Source organism: Cetorhinus maximus, chromosome 8, assembly GCF_964194155.1.
Source record: "Cetorhinus maximus chromosome 8, sCetMax3.hap1.1, whole genome shotgun sequence".
In the NCBI taxonomy this organism is placed as follows: domain Eukaryota; kingdom Metazoa; phylum Chordata; class Chondrichthyes; order Lamniformes; family Cetorhinidae; genus Cetorhinus; species Cetorhinus maximus.
The window spans coordinates 43,202,709-43,222,474 of record NC_135886.1 but is presented as its reverse complement, the minus strand read 5'-3'; the positions used below and the strand labels follow the sequence as shown (position 1 = coordinate 43,222,474).

The 19,766-nt window shown below is 43.6% G+C and overlaps 1 protein-coding gene across 1 annotated transcript in view; it reads left to right on the top strand.

Moving 5' to 3' along the window:
• Positions 1–7,025: 7,025 nt before the first annotated feature.
• bltp3a (bridge-like lipid transfer protein family member 3A) overlaps positions 7,026–19,766 on the top strand; it is a 153,297-nt gene continuing 140,556 nt past the window's right edge. The window contains exon 1 of the mRNA XM_078546733.1: positions 7,026–7,204. Coding sequence (XP_078402859.1) covers positions 7,161–7,204 — 44 coding nt within the window. The 5' untranslated portion in view covers positions 7,026–7,160. The remainder of the gene's footprint in view (positions 7,205–19,766) is intronic.

Below are 19,766 nucleotides of genomic sequence, written 5' to 3'. Positions count from 1 at the left end.
AGCTGCAGCCTGATATATTCATCCTCATGGAATCGTGCTGTACAGATAATGTCCCAGACACCAGCACCACTATCGCTGGGTATGTCCACCGGGAGAACAGACCTAGCAGAGGTGGTGGCACAGTGGTAGACAGTCTGGAGAGAGTTGCCCTGGGAGTCCTCAACATCGACTCCAGACCCCATGAGCTCTCATGGTATCAGGTCGAACATGGGCAAGGAAAGCTCCTGCTGGTTACTACGTACCACCCTCCCTCAGCTGATGAATCAGTACCCCTCCATGTGAAACACAACTTGGAGGAAGCACTGAGGGTGGCAAGGATGCAGAATGTACTCTGGATGGGGGACTTCAATGTCCATCACCAAGAGTGGCTTGGTAGCACCACCACTGACCGAGCTGGTCGAGTCCTAAAGGACATAGCTGCTAGACTGGCTCTGCAGCAGGTGGTGAGGGAACCAATAAGAGGGAAAAACATACCTGACCTCATCCTCACCAACCTGCCTGTCACAGATGCATCTGTCCATGACAGTATCGATAGGAACAACCACCGCACAGCACTTGTGGAGACAAAATCACGTCTTCACATTGAGGATATCCTCCATTGTGTTGTGTGGCACTACCAATTTGCTAGATGTATTTCAAGCAGATGTAGCAGCTCAAGACTGGGCAGCCATGAGGCGCTGTGGGCCATCAGCAACAGCAGAATTGTACTTGAACACAATCTGTAACCTCATGGCCTGGCATATCCCCAACTCTACCATTACCATCAAGCTAGGGGATCAACCCTGGTTCAATGAAGAGTGCAGGAGGGCATGCCAGAAGCAGCACCAGGCATACCTAAAAATGAGGTGTCAACCTGGTGAAGCAACAACACAGCATGCCAAACAGCATAAGCAGCAAGTGATAGACAGTGATAAGTGATTCCACAACCAATGGATCAGATCTCAGCTCTGCATTCCCGCCACATCCAGTCGTGAATGGTGGTGGACAATTAAACAACCCACAAATAACCCCATCCTCAAAGATGGGGTAGACCAGCACATCAGTGCAAAAGATAAGGCAGAAGCATTTGCAACAATCTTCATCCACAAGTGCCGAGTGGGTGAATTCCTCAGCCTCCTCCAGAGGCCCCCAACATCACAGATGCCAGTCGTCAGCCAATTTGATTCACTCCACGTGATATCAAGAAGTGGCTGAAAGCACTGGATACGGTAAAGGCTATGGACCCTGAGAACTTTCCAGCAATAGTACTGAAGATATATGCTCCAGAACTTGCCGCGCCCCTAGCCAAGCTGTTCCAGTACAGCTACAACACTGGCATCTACCCAGTTAAGTGGAAAATTGCCCAGGTATGTCCTGTACACAAAAAGCAGGACAAATCCAACCCGGCCAATTACCGGTTCAAAAATGGATAAAAGAGCTGAACTCCTGAGGTGAGGTGAGAATGACTGCCCTTGACACCAAGGCAGCATTTGACTGAGTATGACATCAGGGGCCCTAGTAAAATGGGAATCGGGGGAAAAATCTCTGCTGGTTGGAGTCATACCTAGTACAAAGGAAGATGGTTGTGGTTGTTGGATGTCAGTCATCTCAGTTCCAGGACATCCCTGCAGGAGTTCTTCAGGGTCGTATCCTAGGACCAACCATCTTCAGCTGCTTCATCAATGATCTTCCTTCCATCATAAGGTCAGAAGTGGGGATGTTCGCTGATGATTGCACGATGTTCAGCACCATTTGTGACTCTCAGATACCGGAGCAGTCCATGTCCAAATGGCACAAGACCTGGACAATATCCAGATGAAAGCAAAATAAAAACATAAAATGCTGGAAAAGCTCAGCAGGTCTGCAGCATCTGTGGAGAGGGAAAAAGAGTTAACATTTCAAGCCCGTATGACTCTTCTTCAGAGCTAACAATATCCAGGTTTGGGCTGACAAGTGGCAAGTCACATTCAAGCTACACATGTGCCAGGCAATGACCATCTCCAACAAAAGAGAATATAACCATTGCCCCTTGACATTCAATGGCATTACCATCACTGAATCCCCCACCATCAACATCCTGGGGGTTACCATTGACCAAAAACTGAACTGGACTAGCCATATAAATACTGTGGCTGCAAGAGCAGGTCAAGGGCTAGGAATCCTGCGGCGAGTAACTCACCTCCTGACTCCCCAGAGCCTGTCCACCATCTACAAGGCACAAGTCAGGAGTGTGATGGAATACTCCCCACTTGCCTGGATGGGTGCAGCTCCTACAACATTCAAGAAGCTTGACACCATCCAGGACAAAGCAGCCGCTTGATTGGCACCACACTCACAAACATTCACTCCCTCCACCACCAACACACAATAGCAGCAGTGTGTACCATCTACAAGATGCACTGCAGGAACTCACCAAGGTTCCTTCAACAGCACCTTCCAAACCCACGACTGCTACCATTTAGAAGGACAAGGGCAGCAGATAGATGGGAACACCACCACCTGGAAGTTCCCCTCCAAGTCACTCACCATCCTGACTTGAAAATTTACCACTGTTCCTTCACTGTCACTGGGTCAAGATGCTGGAAACTCTCTCCTTAACAGCACTGTGGGTGTACCTACACCATATGGACTGCAGCAGTTGAAGAAGGTAGCTCACTGCCACCTTTTCAAGGGCAATTAGGGATGGGCAATAAATGCCGGCCTAGCCAGCGAGGTCCACATCTCATGATTGAGTGAATAAAAATAAAAATCTTCGAGTTTATCTGGGTCAGGTCAGATCATAGAACTTGAATTACTAGAGCTGAAAATGCCAAGCTGACCTACAAATTCTTGCTGTTGAAGATGTATCCTTCATGATGAGCTGCTGCCATCAGTGAGTGTAGATTTTTGTCATGCTCTTCTTTGGCTTTACATATCACCACAATATCATTGGCAATACATACGCATCAAGGAATATTTTCTGTAATTCCATCCATTTGCTGCTGGAACAGATCCTAACAGATGGATAAACCAAAAGGTAACCTCTGGAAGCAGTATCTTCCAAGCAGTATCCTAAAAGTAGTGATTTCTTCGGATCCTTCTGCCAAATGAACTGACCAATATTTGTATTTGGCATCCAACTTGAAGAAAAACTTTGCTCCTGTGAATTTGGGATTCAATTCCTTGAATGCTGTAACCTTGTGTGGGCATTTCTTTGGAACAAGACTTGAATCCAAGCATTCATGGATTGTGCTATCCTTTTTCAGTATGCACGTGATCGAACTGCACCAGTTGGTGTGCTGATGCACACGATGGATAATGCCATTGTGCTCCATGTCATCCAAATCACTCTTAAGTTTCTCCTGTATGTGCACTTTCTAGGAGGGTCGATTGATGGAATGCCATCTTCTCTGAGGTATAATACAGCATCACCTCTGAAGTTCCCTTTGGTGTCATACCTGTCTGGGTACACCTGCTATAGGTCATGCACTGACACAATGTGATTATTCTTGGCATCTTCTACTGCCATTTGTACCTTGGTGACCTCGTGTATGATCATAATGTTGACTTCGGTACACGCCATCAACTCCCTGCTATTGCTAGTCTGCTTGCTTCCACCAGGTAACATACTTGTGGTTTCCAAGCAGACCTGCCGTAGCTGTATTTAAATGTCAATGTACCTATGCAATGAATGGGTGACCCATTGTACACGGTTAGTGTGTCTGTCATAGGTTGTATCATTGACTTCCAATGATCTAGATACAAATCCTTCAGGATTCTGACTGGCAGGATATTCACACTCACTCTTGTGTCAACTTTGGCTGTGACCATGTGTTTGCACTTTTCTTCGGCCATATGGTGCTGATAGTAGCAAAAGATTCTAACCGTTTGACTTCATCCACACATTGTATCACATTCACAATGTGGAAAGCTTGTTCGCTTTCCAGTTGAAGATTTTTCCACTCTGAATCTGGTCCGTCTGGCCGCCAACCTCGAGTATGTGCTTGTGCTAATGCGGGTCTCTGGCACACTCCCAGTTATTGTTACCAGCATGCTGCACATACTTTTTGTTTCATTGTATCTTATTGCAACCTCTGGTCACACCTCCAGAACCAGATTTCTGACATAGGTGAGCCAAATGTCCTTTTACACCACATAATTTGCAAAGATCTTGGAACACAGGACAGCTTCACGATGGGTGCAATAGACCACACTTCCCACACGGCTTGCTTTTTCTATCCTAGCTATCGCGCCAATACTGGTAAACTGCATCTAATGCTCACAGAGGTCGTTGTCTCGCCACACTGGCTTCACATTTTCTGCCACCTTTTAGCAGTGTGTCAATATTGTGACCTTTCTTCTCCAAAAGATCAGTCTTTTCGGAAGGCTTCAATCGGCGTTGAAGCTATAACCAGCCCCATTATCCTTCAGGCAGCTCAGCTTCCGAAATATTGCGGTCCTTGCCCTTATCACAGCACTCCTGACAAACTGATCAATTGATTCTTGGTGGCTGCTGTCTGGAAGCCATCAGCTCCAAACGGTGAATCCTGAAGTTCACTTTTACATCCTCCAGCATGTTCCATATCTTAACAGGGTCCTGCTGATCCTCCTCAGACAGGCCAGAAGTGTTGACTCTGTGCAACCCCTCATTTCCAATGCCTAACATTATTTTCACCACTTGTTTATCCAGTTCTGTGACTGATAAATCCAAAAAGCATAGTTCTATCCTTTGTCTGAAAAGCCTAGATTCGGGTAGGACACCTGTGGCCTTCCAATTCTTGCTGGGGAATTTGCAGCTGCTGCATTCTTTTATTTATTCTCTTCCCTTTTTTATTGGCTGCAGTTCAGGCTTTTCCCCGTTTAATGTGCTTTTTTCTTTTGTGCAGGAATGGCACACAAGGATGTCGCAATGGCCTACCAGCTTTCACTACCTGATTCAAAGCCGACTTGTTGCTCCCATTAACCACTGATCCAGCTATTCCACAAATCAGGTACTCACTGTTCTGCAAAGCATGATCTGTAGAGGGATTCTGCCTCCTGGGGTTTCAATTCAGATACAGCCTTTGTAAAGCACCAAATTCTGGCTATGGCTCCTCCTGTGGTCTTCAAATTCATATCACTGCCATCATGTTGTGTTTCTGTGTCTGCTTTACACAAACTCACTAATGTCATACGAGGACTGGTTAGGTTTGGTTTATTTGAAGATACACTACAGGATGACTCAGCAGACGGACCTACTTTATGGATTCAGCAACCATAACCAGTGTAACCAAATGTCGCTTATTTTATGAGATTATCCCATATTTGAGGCCACTGTCCAGAGTCTCAGATCAAATGCTGCCAGGTTGCAGTTTTTCCCCATAATTTAGTCCTTTAAATCTCAGGCATATGCAATACCTGCTCTCTTCTTGTTTGCATGCTCTCACAGCCCTGGCAGCAGGCCACTCCTTCCCCACTAACGGACCCCAGTGCCAGAGTGTCCCTTCATGTTCTCCACAAGAGTTGGTCAACCAGACCATTACTCACAGGGCTAGCACAACTGCAAATTCCTACACCCACTACTAGTTGCTGATCACATGCTGCTTTACATCTAGGTTACTTACTCATTTACATATTTTCTTCAAGTGTTGTCACAACACTATCTCCTGGGCTTTAAAGGGTCAATGACCTGCTCAAAGCTTCGATCAATGCCTGGTATGAGTCCACTTAAATCACAATTAGCCTGGTGATATTTTACTCTCTACTTTTCCTTTCTCCAAAAGTACTACAACAATTCCTGCACAAAAGTCCCTGACTTCCCTCAGCACCATCACACATTGAAGTCAGGAATTCAGCAACAGGAAGAGTGAACCTACTCTGTGAAGTTGCACAATTAGCTGATCTCTGTTGGTTGATGGAGAATTAACTTAATCTAGGGAAGGGGGTGTAGTAATTATGGTTTTATTTAGCGTGTAATGTACTTTTAAGAATAATACTTGTTAAGGAAGATCATATGTTCTGTAGTAATCAATAGAAGAGTAGCGTGGGCTGCTTCAGCAGTTAGTGTAGAGATAGAGTTGGAGGTGAAAGCATACATGTAGTTGCTACTAAGCATGTTGTAAATAAACTTAATGTTTCCACCCAAGAAGTATCTACAGATTAACTCTATCATTAATAGTAGCAACTCGGCCACCCTTACAACAAACTGGCGATGAGGATAAAAAAGGATTTAACAGAAAAAACCACCTGAAAGACTGAACTTCCTTACCCAGCGTAAATATTATGTTGTCTTGAAAAATATGTACTTGTAAATATATGTCTATCCGAATTAAAGGGCGAGGAATGCCGTAACTATTGTTTTATTTAGTGTGTAATGTACCTTTAAGAATAACACTTGTTTAGGAAGGTCACATGCTCTGTAGTAACCAATAGGAGAATAGCATGGGCTACCTCAGCATTCAGTGTGGAGACAGAGATGGAGTTGAAGTACAATGTAACATTGCTGCTGAGTATATTGCAAACAAACTTAATGTTTCCACCCAAAAAGTGTTTGCAGAGCAACTTAGACACCCCTACAACAGGGAATATCAATCACAGTTCCTGCTTCTGATCACTATCCTGTGACTCCTACGTGTGGACATTCAGTGAGGTCAAGGGCAACGTTGCCCTTTTTGATGCTTAGACACCTGTAGGCACTTTCTTTTCTCTCATGACACATATGAAAAATGATGTTTGTTTGAAACACTGGAGGGAGCCAGTGTCCTTAGAATGATATGCAGAGAATGTGTGAACTTCAGAGTATGAGAAGAAGATTGATATGGGAGGGATCAAATTCAAGTATTTTTTAAAGAAAGCAAATCCCCCCAATAGCAGTAAATTACGTCAAACACCCCTGTGCCTGAGCCCAGGTACGGGGAGGTTTAATGTTAAGGGAATCCATGTGTTTTCTTTCAATGCACAAGCGTGTGTTTGGAGCGCTGGCCACCAGGCGGAGCAGTGCTGTTCCTCGGCCCCCTGCTCTGCCGCCGGCCCCTCTTGCCCGGGATGGGCGGTCTTTTAGCGGCGGCCGCGGCGGATTGAGGGGAGGAGGCGGAGTGGTGGCTGCACGACAGCCGGAGAAGCTAACGGGCGTCGCGGGGGGTGGGGGAGAGACATGGCTGGAGTGGACGGACACTGCTTGAAAGCCTGACTGGCCGCCTGAGGCTTCCTGAAGCGAGTCCAGCATGGCCGGGCTCATCAAGAAGCAAATCCTCAAACACCTGTCCAGGTAGGAGGCGGGACTGGAGCGGCCGCTCAGTCAGACAGACCGGGAGGAGGGAGAAGGAGACCTGTCAGACCCCGGCCCGCCAGTCCGGGTGGGGATGGGTCAGCCTGTCCGCGGGGGACAGGGGGACCGGTCAGCCAGACGGCTGGGGACAGGGGGACCGGTCAGCCAGTCCGCTGGGGTCAGGGGGACCGGTCAGGCAGTCCGCTGGGGTCAGGGGGACCGGTCAGGCAGTCCGCTGGGGGCCGGGGGGACTCCAGCCGTGGAGCCGGCTCTGGGCCGTCGAGACAGCGCTGAAATGTCGCTGTTGGTGTTGAGGTGAACGGGGAACAGCGGCACCGTCAGTGGTGTCGCCTTAAGCTGCATTAAATCTGGTATAATTGATTTGCACGTGATTCGGAGTTTTACACAATGACTCCACGTTCAAATGCTTTTCCAATGAACATTTTGTAACCTCTGTCACAGATAAATTTAACGGCAAATGATTCTCCCCTTTTACCAGTTTTAAAAGGCCGAGTCGGCGGGAGGTCGTGAATGTGTGCGGCGGCTTCACATAAGGTTAAACTGTCACCGAGATAAACTGGCTCTATAGTAGTATGCTATATAGACCATTTTCACAGAGTGCATTTCAATTGAATCTAATAACAGCAACATGTTTTAAGGATCTCATACATAATTGTGGACAGTTAGCAAAGTTTCTGTAGTGTTCATGTCTAGGTTTTTATTTCCGTCATTTGTGCATCCAGAAGATAGTCACACCTCTCGGAATAGGGTCATTTGTTTTGGTCAGCAGTGAGGGACAGGAGAATGTGACTGTCAGTGAGGCAGGTAATGGGACCTAGCAGACAGTAGTGGAGGAGCCTTAGACTTTGCAATTGTCAAACAGGTTTGAAGTGCTCACAACCTGTGTGGATGAAAGCAAGGTCTGCAAGGTGGATGAGCTGACTGGCCATGGCACCATCATACAAGAAGCTGTTCAAGCAGGGGAGCAAAAAGGAATATAGTGGTAGTAGGGGATAGCATAGTGAGGGGTATTGATACTGTTCTCTGCAGCGAAGAGCAAAAGTCCACAAGACAATGTTGCCTGTCTGGTGCCAGGGTTTGGGACACATGCTTAGGGCTGGAGAGGAATTTGCAGTGGGAGGGGGAGGAGCCAGTTGTCGTGGTCCATGTAGGCACCAATGACATGGGTAGAACTAGGAAAGAGGTTCTGCAAAGTCAGTATGAGGAGCTAGGTACCAAATTAAGAAGCAGAACCTCAAAGGTAATAATCTCTGGATTATTACCTGAGCCACATGCAAATTGGTTTAGGGCAAATGAGATTAGAGAGACAAATGTGTGGCTCAAAGACTGGTGTGGGAGATGTTGGTTCCTATTTATGGGGCACTGACATCAGTACTGGGGAAAAGCAAGAGTTTCTACAGGTATTTAAAAAGGAAAAGAGTAAGTCAAGTGAGTGTTGGTCCTCTAGAGAGTGATGGTGGGGAGTTAATACTAGATAATAAGGGAATGACGGAAAAAATGAACAAATATTTTGCTTCTGTGTTCACTATGGAAGATGCAAAAAACATTCCAGTAATAGCTGCAAACAGGTGGTGAATGGGAGAGAGAAACTTGGTGAAATTGAAATCACGAGGAAACGGTACTGAGCAAATTGATGGAGCTGCAGGCTGGAAGTCTCCAGGTCCTGATGGACTACATCCTAGGGTCTTAAGAGGTGGCTAATGAGGTAGCCAATGCGCTGGTGTTAATTTTCCAAAATTTGCTAGATTCTGGAAAGGTTCCATCAGATTGGAAAGTAGCAAATATAACTCTTCTATTCAAGAAGGGAGGGAGGCAGAAAACAGGAAATATTGGCCAGTGAGCTTGACATCTGTGGTGGGGAAGTTGTTAGAATCGATCATTAAGGAGGTTATAGCTGGGCACTAGGAAGAGCTCAAGGCAATCTGGAAGTTGCATGGTTTTGTGAAAGGAAAATCATGTTTAACCAATTTATTGCAGTTTTTTGAAGGAGTAACGTGTGCAGTGGATAAAGGAGAGCCTGTACTTGACTTGGATTTCCAGAAGACATTTGATAAGGTGCCACATCAAAGGTTATTATGGAAAATAAAAGCGCATGGTGTGGTGGGTAACATATTAGCATGGATAGAAGATTGGCTGGCTGGCAGAAAGCAGAGAGTATGAACAAATGTTTTTTTCTGATTGGCAGGATGTGATGAGTGGAGTCCCGTAATAACCTTTGCTGGGGCCTCAACTTTTTACGATTTACATCAATGACTCAGATGAGGGGAGTGAAGGCATGGTAGCTAAATTTGCGGATGACACAAAATAGGTAGGAAAGTATGTTGTGAAGAGGGTATGAGGAGGTTGCAGATAGATATAGATAGGTTGAGTGAGTGGGCAAAGATCCAGCAAATGGAGCATAATGTGAGAAAATGGGAAGTTGTTCACTTTGGCAGAAGAACAATAAAGCAGAGTATTAAATGGAGGACGGCTGCATAATTCTGAAGTGCAGAGGGATCTAGGTGTTCTAGTATATGAGTCACAAAACGTTAGTATGCAGGTCCAGCAAGTAATTAAGAAAGCTAATGGATGTTATCCTTTATTTCAAGAGAGATTGGACATAAAAGTCAGGATGTTATGTTTCAGTTATACAGGGCATTGGTGCGAACGCACCTCGAATACTGTATGCAGTTTTGGCCTCCTTATTTAGGGAAAAATGTAAATGCATTGGAGCCGGTTTAGAGGAGATTTACCAGATTGATACCTGGAATGAGTGGGTTGTCTTATGAGGAAAGGTTGTTCGGACTGGGCTTGTTTCCACTGGAGTTCAGAAGACTGAGGGGTGATTTGATTGTGTATAAGATCCTGAAGAACATTGACAAGGTGGACGTGGAAAGGATGTTTAATCTTGTGGATGAGTCCAGAACTAGGGGACACTGTTTTAAAATTAGGGGTTATCTTTTAGGAGAGAGATTAGGAGAATGTTTTTCTGAGGGTTGTGAGACTTTGGAACTCTCTGCCTCAGAAGACAGTGGAGGCAGGGTCATTGAATGTTTTAAGGCAGGGATGGATAGATTCTTGTTCAGCAAGGGAATCAAAAGTTATCAGGGGTAGATGGGAATGTTGAATCTGAAACACAAGAAGCAATGATCTTATTGAATGGTGGAGCAGGCTTGAGGGACTGAATGGTCTACTCTTTCTATTTCTTATGGTCTTAGGTTCAGCAGATTCTGATATGTTAACATAAGGTATTAAAGGTTTCTCTGATTAACTATAACTGTTTGATTCAAGGCGTTTTTCACTGAAACTTTGTGCTCAGAATAATTTTTAAATGACTGAGAAATTTAAAATCATTTTTAAGATGATCAAGAATTTATCAGCATAAATACCAAGCAAACTGAGTTTAAACAATAGCAGTATTATGACACAGCCGACGGTGAATGCTGAGTTGTTCAAATGCCAGAGGGAAACTTGAAATAACTGTCATAACCAATTTTTGCAATTTGTATGTTTCCAGATGCAGTCTTTGAATTCAGTTATAATAAGACCACCGGTTCTTAAATTTTTTAAAAACTAAATTAAACATTTATTAATTAAAAGATTGTAAGCACATACATATATCTCCAAATTACAATGATAACTTCTTAAAAAAAAAAATCCCCTAATTAATCTGACTCTCAGTTACACCTCCGTTAAGGCAACAGTAAAACACACAGATTTAAACAGACCCCTGGCAAAGCACACTCTGGACAGTCACATTCAAAATGAGCTTCTTTCAGCTCTGGGTCCTTGCAGACAGTGGCTTGAGGCTTACAGGCTGGAGCCGTTAGATCTTAGAATCCCTGCTCTTTTATCAACAGTCTTCCCTTTTATACATATTTTTCTCTTTGAATGCAAATTTCATTGTATCACTAGGTTTTTTGAACTTTACATTTTCTAACAATAAAACCCCTTCATAACACCAGTTTTATTGGTAAGCTTTGGAAAAAGTAAACAAATTGTTTGATGTCTTCTGACTAGGTGTAAGATTTCACCCATTCTTTTGAGTGGTTTATTTAAAAAATGCAAATTGCCCCCTTTACACTTCACCTTGTAACTTTCCTATGTTTACCTAATTACCATTTCAAATCTACTTTTCTATACACCAAAGCCTCTAGATCAGCTGGCTTTAATCCAAAAAAGATACACACAGTCACCACTAGAATTCTATTTTAAAATAATTTCCAGTAACATTGTAGACATTATTATATCATCTTGACAATCATTCAGCAAACATTTGAGACATACAGGCCAGAAAGATCTTGAACTTAGTCAGTCAGCTTGGCTGAGACTGTTAATTTCAGCCAGTGGATTGGATTTGGCCTCGGGAGGAAAATATGAGCCAAGTTTTTCTCTTGATTGCCATCCAATGGCACTTGGAAAGTATATATCTGTTGATATTAGACAAGGGTAAATTGGGTTGCCTGTGATGTGCAGTTTGGCCAAATAACATCCTAAGTTTATTCTAGGGTTGGTTGTTATTACCTTCAGAAGGATAAGTGAGAAAGTTGAATAGTAGTGAGCGAGAAGGAGGAATAGTAGTTGCTATTTTTGTTTTTCAGATATCTCCTGTGTCTTTTCAATAATGGCCTCATACAGGAAGAAAGCTGAGAATGTTTTGTACTTCAGTGTTATTGTCAGTCTGTCATGTTGGAATTCTGTTTTGCCATTTAATCTATTTTGTGCCTCGAAGCCGCAAGAAGGAACTGGATTGAAACCAGTGGTGTATCATAGCTGCATCACAACTGCTGTAACTTTCCATGCACACCTGGAGTTTCCAGATAGGATAAACGGATAGGAATCAAACTTGTTCTCTGGCATCTTTTTCAGGTGTTGTGTACAAAGGCAACTTGTGTATCTTTAATGTAGGGAAATGTCCGGAGTCATTTCACAGCTTTGGCGAAACAAAATCTAATGTTGAGCGATATTAGAACAGGGTACCGAAAGTTTGGCTGAAGATGTAGAATTTTCAGTCTTGGAGGAGAGGAAGGAAGTGAAGAGGTGGAGAGGTTTAGTGGGGGAACTCCAGAGCTTGGAGCCTAGGCAGCTGAAATCATGACTGGAAATGGTGGAACATGGTGATGGCAGTGCCCTTCTTGGTTGATTCGCCAGTCATCACTCTGTTCAGGTTCATAAATGAAGGATGTGCAGTTGGATGATGTGCAGAGGTGTTACTTACATGTTTGCACCTTAATGAGAAAAGGAGAGAAAATTTAGCAGCGTTCTGGATGAGTGTGGGATAACTAGTTTACAGCATGCATTGTTTTACTTCGCCATGTTCACTAGTATTTTAGCAAGAAATGGGTACTGAAAGGCTGTAATAGAATGTCACTCATGATGGTAGCTGCTGCAGAAATGTTGGATCTGTTTTCGCTCAAGCTGTAAGTTTAGTTCAGATTCCTTCTGGCATGTGAACACATTTTTTTGTTTCTGAGCACTGTTTGGCAGTATTTCCTCAATTTGGTTTCTGTTTTGTCACACTGAGGAGGCTGTATGTCTTCGGCAGCTGGTACTTCTGCAGTTTCAAGTGCAAACACCCTCAGATTCTGGTGCAATGGTGCAGCTGACTAACCGAAACACTAGTAGTACCGAAAGGCAATAATGTGACACCGTGTCAATTACTGGGGTCAGGAAGTGAGTTATCAGGAGTCAAGAGTGACATACTCTATTTTAGTGGGGAGAAAGCATTCATATTAGTTACTTGTCAAAAATGCATGAATTACACTGTGAAGTATGAAGACTCATGATACAATCTAATTCCTACTTGCTTACTATCCTCAACTTCTGCAATTAATTCAGTGCTTTTTAACTCCTATAATCTTGGAGTTTTAAAACCCAAATTTGCAAATCAATTACATCTACATATTAAGGACATGATGATATGAAAAGAGACTATTCAGCCCATCATGTCTGTTCCAGTTCTTAGAACTATCCAATTTCTTCTGCTCTCTTCCTTCTCTCCATTGCCCTGTATATATTTTTTTCCTTTCAAGTATTCATCTGATTCTGTTTTGAAGTTACTTTTCAATTTGTTTCCTCCATCCTTTCAGGCAATACTTTCAGATCACAGAAAATCACTGCAGTAATTTTTTTTCCTTGTAACACCTAGATTTCTTTTGCCAGTTTTCTTAACCCCCCGCCACTGGAAGCAGTTTCTGCATAGAATTAGGAGCAAGAGTAGGCCATTCAGTTCCTTGAGCCTGCTCCGCCATTTGGTAAGATCATGGCTGATGTGATTGTGGCCTCAACTCTTCTTTGCTATCTACCCCCTTTAACCTTAAATTCTTGATTAACAAGGGAGTCAGTGTCACTCAGCCTTAAAAAGTATTCAACGACCCTGCTCCACTGTTCTCTGGGGAAGATAATTCCACTTCCTAATGACCCTCTGAGAGAAAAAGATTCTCCTCATCTGTTTTAAATGGAAAACCCCTTATTTTTAAACTGTTTCCTAGTTCTAGTCTTTCCCACAAAGGGAAACATCCTCTCGGCATCCACCCTGTCAATTCCCCTCAGGATCTTATATGTTTCAATAAGATCACCTCTCATTCTTCTAAGCTCCAGTGGATACAGGTCCAGCCTGTCCACCCTTTCCTCATAAGATAACCCCTTCATCCCAGGAATCAGTCAAGTGAACCTTCTCTGAACGGATTTTAATACAATTATACCCTTTCTTAAGGAGACCAAAATTGTGCACGATACTCCAGATATGGTCTCACCAACGCTGTCTATAACTGTAACAAAGCTTCACTACTTTTACACTTGATTCCCCTTGCAATAAATGGCAACATTCCATTTGCCTTCCTAATCACTTGCAGTACCTGCATACCAGCTTTTGTGATTTACGTACCAGAGCACCTGGATCCCTCTGTTCGTATAGTTCTGCAATCTCTCTCAAATAATATATTGCTTTTCTATTCCTGTAAAAGTGGACAAGTTCACGTTTTCTCCCATTGTATTCCATCTGCCAAATTTTTGCCCACTCGCTTAATCTGTCTATATCCGTTTGCTGATTCCTTGTGTCCTCTTCACGACCTACTCTCGTACCTATCCTTGTGTTATCAGCAAATTTAACAACCATGCACTCAGTCCCTTTATCCAAGTCAATGATATGGATTGTAAATGATTGAGGTGCTATCATTAATCCCTGTGCACTCCACTAGTTACAGATTGCCAACTTGAAAATCATCCATTTATCCTTCCTCGCTGCTTCCTGTTAGCGAACCAATCCTCTATCCATGCTAATATGTTACCCCCTACACCATGAGCTCTTATTTTGTGTCATAACCTTTGATGTGACATCTTATAAAGTACACCACATCTACAGGTTCTCCTTTATTTACGTTGTTATTTCCTCAAACAATTCTAATTGGTTGGTCAAGCATAATTTCCCTTTCCCAATCCATGTTGACTCTGCCTGGTTACACTGAGATTTTCCATGTACCCAGCTATAACAGCCTTAATAATAGATTCTAGCATTTTCCCTATGACAGATGTTAGGCTAACTTGCCTGTAGTTTCCTGCTTTTTCTTCCTCCTTCCGTGAATAGAAGAGTTACATTCATTATTTTCCAATCTGATGTGACCTTTCCAAAATCTGGGGAATTTTGGAAAAATGCAGCCAATAGATGTATTATCTCTGCAGCCACTCTTTAGTTCTAATAGTTTTCTCAGTATCCTTTCCCTGGTGATTGTAATTGTTTTGAGTTCCTCCCTCCATTTCATCTCTTGATTTACAAGTATTTCTGGGGTGTTAATTGTGTCTTCTATAGTGAAGACAAATATTTTTTCAATGCCTCCATCATTTCCTTATTCCCCATTCTCACCAGAGGACCAACGGTCCCTTTCAGTACTCTCTTTTTCCTTTGTAAACACTTGCAGAAACTCTTATTATCTGTTCTTGTATATCTAGTTAGCTTTCTCTCATACTCCCTCATTTTTTAGTCATTCTTTGCTGGTTTTTAAGTTCTGTTCAGCCTTCTGATCTAGCACTAATCTTCGCAGAATTGTACGTTTTTTCTTTCAACTTGATACTATCTTTAACTTAGTCATGGATGACGCATCCTTCTCATAGTTTTTCTTTCTCACTGGAATGTACCTTTGAGTGCTATGAAGTATCTCCTTACGTCAGGGTGACCAACTCTTATGAAATAATATAAGGGACACTTTGACTATGTGACCAGGTTGGTGGGGTGCTGGTGACCATGAGGAAGAGGAGGGGTCCAAACGCCATAATCGTGGGGTGGGTGGGGGGGTGGGGGGGGGGGGGTGGCAGTGGGGCACAATCAGCAAAAACTTAAAACTTATTTCGTTGAGTGACAACATTACCATCTCTCTGCTGGCCAACTCACTCACCTAGCACTCATAACTAGCACAAAGGAAGATGGTTGTGGCTGTTGGAGGTTAGTCATCTCAGCTCACAGGACATCACTGCAGGAGTTCATCAGGATAGTATCCTAGGCCCAACCATCTTCAGCTGCTTCATCAATGACCTTCCTTCCATCATAAGGTCAGAAGTGGGGATGTTGGCTGATGATTGCACAATGTTCAGCATTTGTGACTCCTCAGATACTGAAGCAGTCCATGTCCAAATGCAGCAAGACCTAGATAATACCCAGGCTTGGACTGACAAGTGGCACATAACATACATGCCAGGCAATGACCATCTCTGTCAAGAGAGAATCTGACCATAGCCCCATGACATTCAAAAGCATTACCATCACTGAATCCCCCATTGTCAACAACATTGGAGTTACCATTGACCAGAAACTGAACTGGACTAGCCATATAATACTGTGGCTACAAGAGCAGGTCATAGGCTAGAAATCCTGCGACGCATAACTCACTACCTGATTCCCCAAAGTCCCTCCACCATCTACAAGGCGCAAGTCAGGAGTGTGATGGAATACTCTCCACTTGCCTGGATGAGTGCAGCTCCAACAACACTCAAGAAGCTTGACACAGTCCAGAACAAAGCATCCAGCTTGATTGGCACCCCATCCACAAACATTCACTCCCTCCACCACCAAAGCACAGTAGCAGCAGTGTGTACCATTACAAGATGCACTGCAGGAACTCATCAACGCTCCTTCGACAGCACCTTCCAAACCCATGATTGCTACCATCTAGAAGAACAAGGTCTTGCATCTTTCTGTAATTAGTCTGTACATTTGTTTCTCTACCTCCTTCCTATTATTTGATGGACTTTAGTATACACCCTCAAGTGTAATTGCTCCTTAATTCAAACCAAATATATTCTGTCTTTGATTGCTCATTTACTTCAATCCTTCCTAGCTTGTTTGTTTTGTATCTTCACACACATTTCTTTCCCTTTGGAAAAGAGTGGTGAAGTATAGGAAGGATGAGCAGGCTGCTAATCAACTTGTGGAACTGCATCATAAACGCACCTTTCTGTTGCCTACATGTCCTGGAGTGAGACTTGAACCTGGAGCTTCTGGCTCAGAAGCAGGGGCACTGCCTACTGAGTCAAAACTCATCCCTTTCATCCTTTCCTGTGCTACAATAGTTTCTTTGATCAATCCCTCTCTTTTCAACAACTTGTATAAATATAGCAAAAGTAGCATAATGAAACGCCCTAAGCTGCATTACAGGAGCATTATAAAACAAAGACACTGAGCCACATGAGAAGGTGATAGGTCAGATAACCAGAAGCTTGGACAAAGAGGTAGATTTTAAGGAGGCCTTAAAGGAGGAAAGTGAGATAGAAACATGGAGAGTTGCAGGAAGGGAAGCTTAGGATCTAGCCAACTGAAGGCACTGCTACCAATGGTGGAGCAATTAAAATTGGGAATGCACAAGAGGCCAAAATTAGAGGAGCACAGATCTGAGAGGGTTGTGAGGCTAGAGAAGATTAGAGATAGGGAGGGGCAGGGCCATGGAGGGATTTATAAACGAGGATGAGAATTGTAAAATCAAGACATTGCTTGACTTGGAACCAATGTAGGTCAGTGAGCAGAGGATTGATAGGGGGGGCAGGACTTGCTGCGAGTTGAGACATGAGCAGCAGAGTTTTGGATGACCTCAAGCTTAAGGAGGATTGAATGTAAGATATCAGCCAGGAGCTCTTTGGAATAATCAAATCTCGAGGTATCAAAGGCATAGTTTGAGGGTTTCAGCAGCACATGAGCTGAGCCAGAGCAATGTTACAGAGGTGGAAATAGGCACTCTTACTGATGGCAGGACTATGAGGTCAGGAGCTCGACTCAGGAACAAATGTGATACCAAGATTGCGAACAGACTGGATCTCAGGCTTGCCAGGGAGAGGGATGGAGTCAGTGGCTGGGGAACAGAGTTTGGAGCAAAAACAATGGCTTCAGTCTTCCCGGTATTTAATTGGATGAAATTTCTCATTTTTTTACCGGCATCTGGTAAGCAGTCTGATAATTTAGCAACAGTGGAGGAGTCGAGAGAAGTGGTGGTGAGGTAGAGCTGGGTGTCATCTGTGTGCATGTGAAAACTAAGGCTGTGCCTTGATATTGCCAAGGGGCAGCATGTACATGAGAAATAGGAGGGGGCCAAGGATCGATCCGTGGGGGATACAAGAGGTAATGGTGTGGGAGCAGAACGAGAAGCCACTGGAAGTGATTTGCTGACTATGATTATTAGGCATGGAATTAGCTGAGAGCTGCCTCACCCAGCTGGAGTATCCCCATCTTTCCTGAATACCTTTCGCACTGAATATTACATTTCCAATTCTCCCCTTCTTCGAACCAGGTCTCTGACAAATTGTGACATCAAGTCTGACAACTTGTGCGTACAGCTCGCTAACCTTAATCAGTATGCTACGTGCAATTACACTCATGGACTCGTATTCCATTTTGGACTGCCTCACATTTGCCTGCTATCTATTTTTGAACTGTTATTTACTCTTGGGGTATTTGTTTCCCCAGTCTTCATGTGTACCTTGTTTTTCCCCTCAAATGTTTCATCCTTGTGTCCATCGCCTTGCCAAATTAGTTTATTCTTTCCCGCCACCAGCGCCCCCCCACCCTCCTCCACAGCATTAATTAAAATGACCACAAAGACATTGATCCCAGCGCTGAGATGCATCCTGTTCATCTTCAAAAGATCCCTCTTTTCCCAGAACTAGTCTCATAGATTACTATCTTTTTTGATGTCCTGCTTTTGTCTTCCTGCCCTAGCTCCTGAAATTCTTATTGCAGCGCCTAAATCCTTCTCCTTTCTGTCATTAGTTTCTACAGAAGCCGCAACTTCTGGCTTTCCCTTTTTCCCCTTCCCCCTGCTCCTATTTTTTTTGCACTGTACGGTGATGCCCTTTTACCCTGGTACCAGAGATGCAACACACCTTGTGGGTCTCATGTAAGTGGTTACAGAAATGCCTGCCTTCCCTCTTTTGAAGTCCCTATTACAGCAGCATTTCTGAACTTTACTGTGCCTCCCTGAGCAGGGCTTTGGCTCACAGACTACAGTCCTTTGAGGTGAATTCATCCCCTCTGGTATTCAATATTGAAATCGGGTAGTGAATGTCAAGTCCCAGGATGATTCCTGCATTGTTTCTACCCTGTCAGGTGTCCTGAGCTTTCTGTGGCTATGGGGTGACCACTTTCTGGGACATTCAAGCCAAGAAATTTTCAACCTTCTGCTTATCCTGCAGTGCTGCTCAAGCACAGAAACCCTGAGCTCAAGTTGCTGGCGGCACTTCACATACACACAGTCACCTCGATTTCCACATGACACAGGAATTTCAGGCAATGGCCTGAGCTACCTCTTCAATTTGAGAGTTTTCTGTGTGCGATTTCTACGATTATTACTCTATTTGACCTTTTTAAGTCAGATATTTTTTGCGATCAGTGACAAGCAACTGCAATTCAAATTAGTATGTAAACTAAATTAACTTGCTTTGAGCTCCTCTGCTACTTTGTTTGTGACATGAATTTTGCAAATTCTCTCACTTTGTTTTGTTTTCCTTCTCTCCTGTTGCTCTGCGGTGCTGTGTTTTAAATACTCGGTCAGTCCTGATGCTCTGCCCTGCTGTTAAATACTTGGGGTGGCTCCTGACGTTCTTGTCATTGTTTTGCAAAAAAATGGATGATGCTTACAAGGAGTTGATTTTGAGGCTGCAATTAAGTTGAGAATTTGGGTGATATCTCAAATGACAACAAGAGTTGAACAGCTTGTATCTGTGAACAGCGAGATTAGATTGCAGCCTGGCATGTGCTATCTGGTGTCTCATTCTTCATTATTCCTTTCGAATTTGGTTTCATTCTTCATTGAGTTACGTTTCTTTTTGCCAGCAACCTCGAGCATTGCACAGTTGTGTGTAATTGATGCAGGACAAAAACAAAATAACATGGATGCTTGAAATCTGAACTAAAACCAAAAATTCTGGAAATAACAGCAATTTAGGCAGCATCTGTGGAGAGAGAAAATGGGTTTGTTCTGACAAGCCAATAACTTGAAATGTTAACTCTTCCTCACACCATAGATACTGCTTCCATGGACTGTGTAATCATGTTTACTATGATATTGTGGAGCTTAATTTTGTT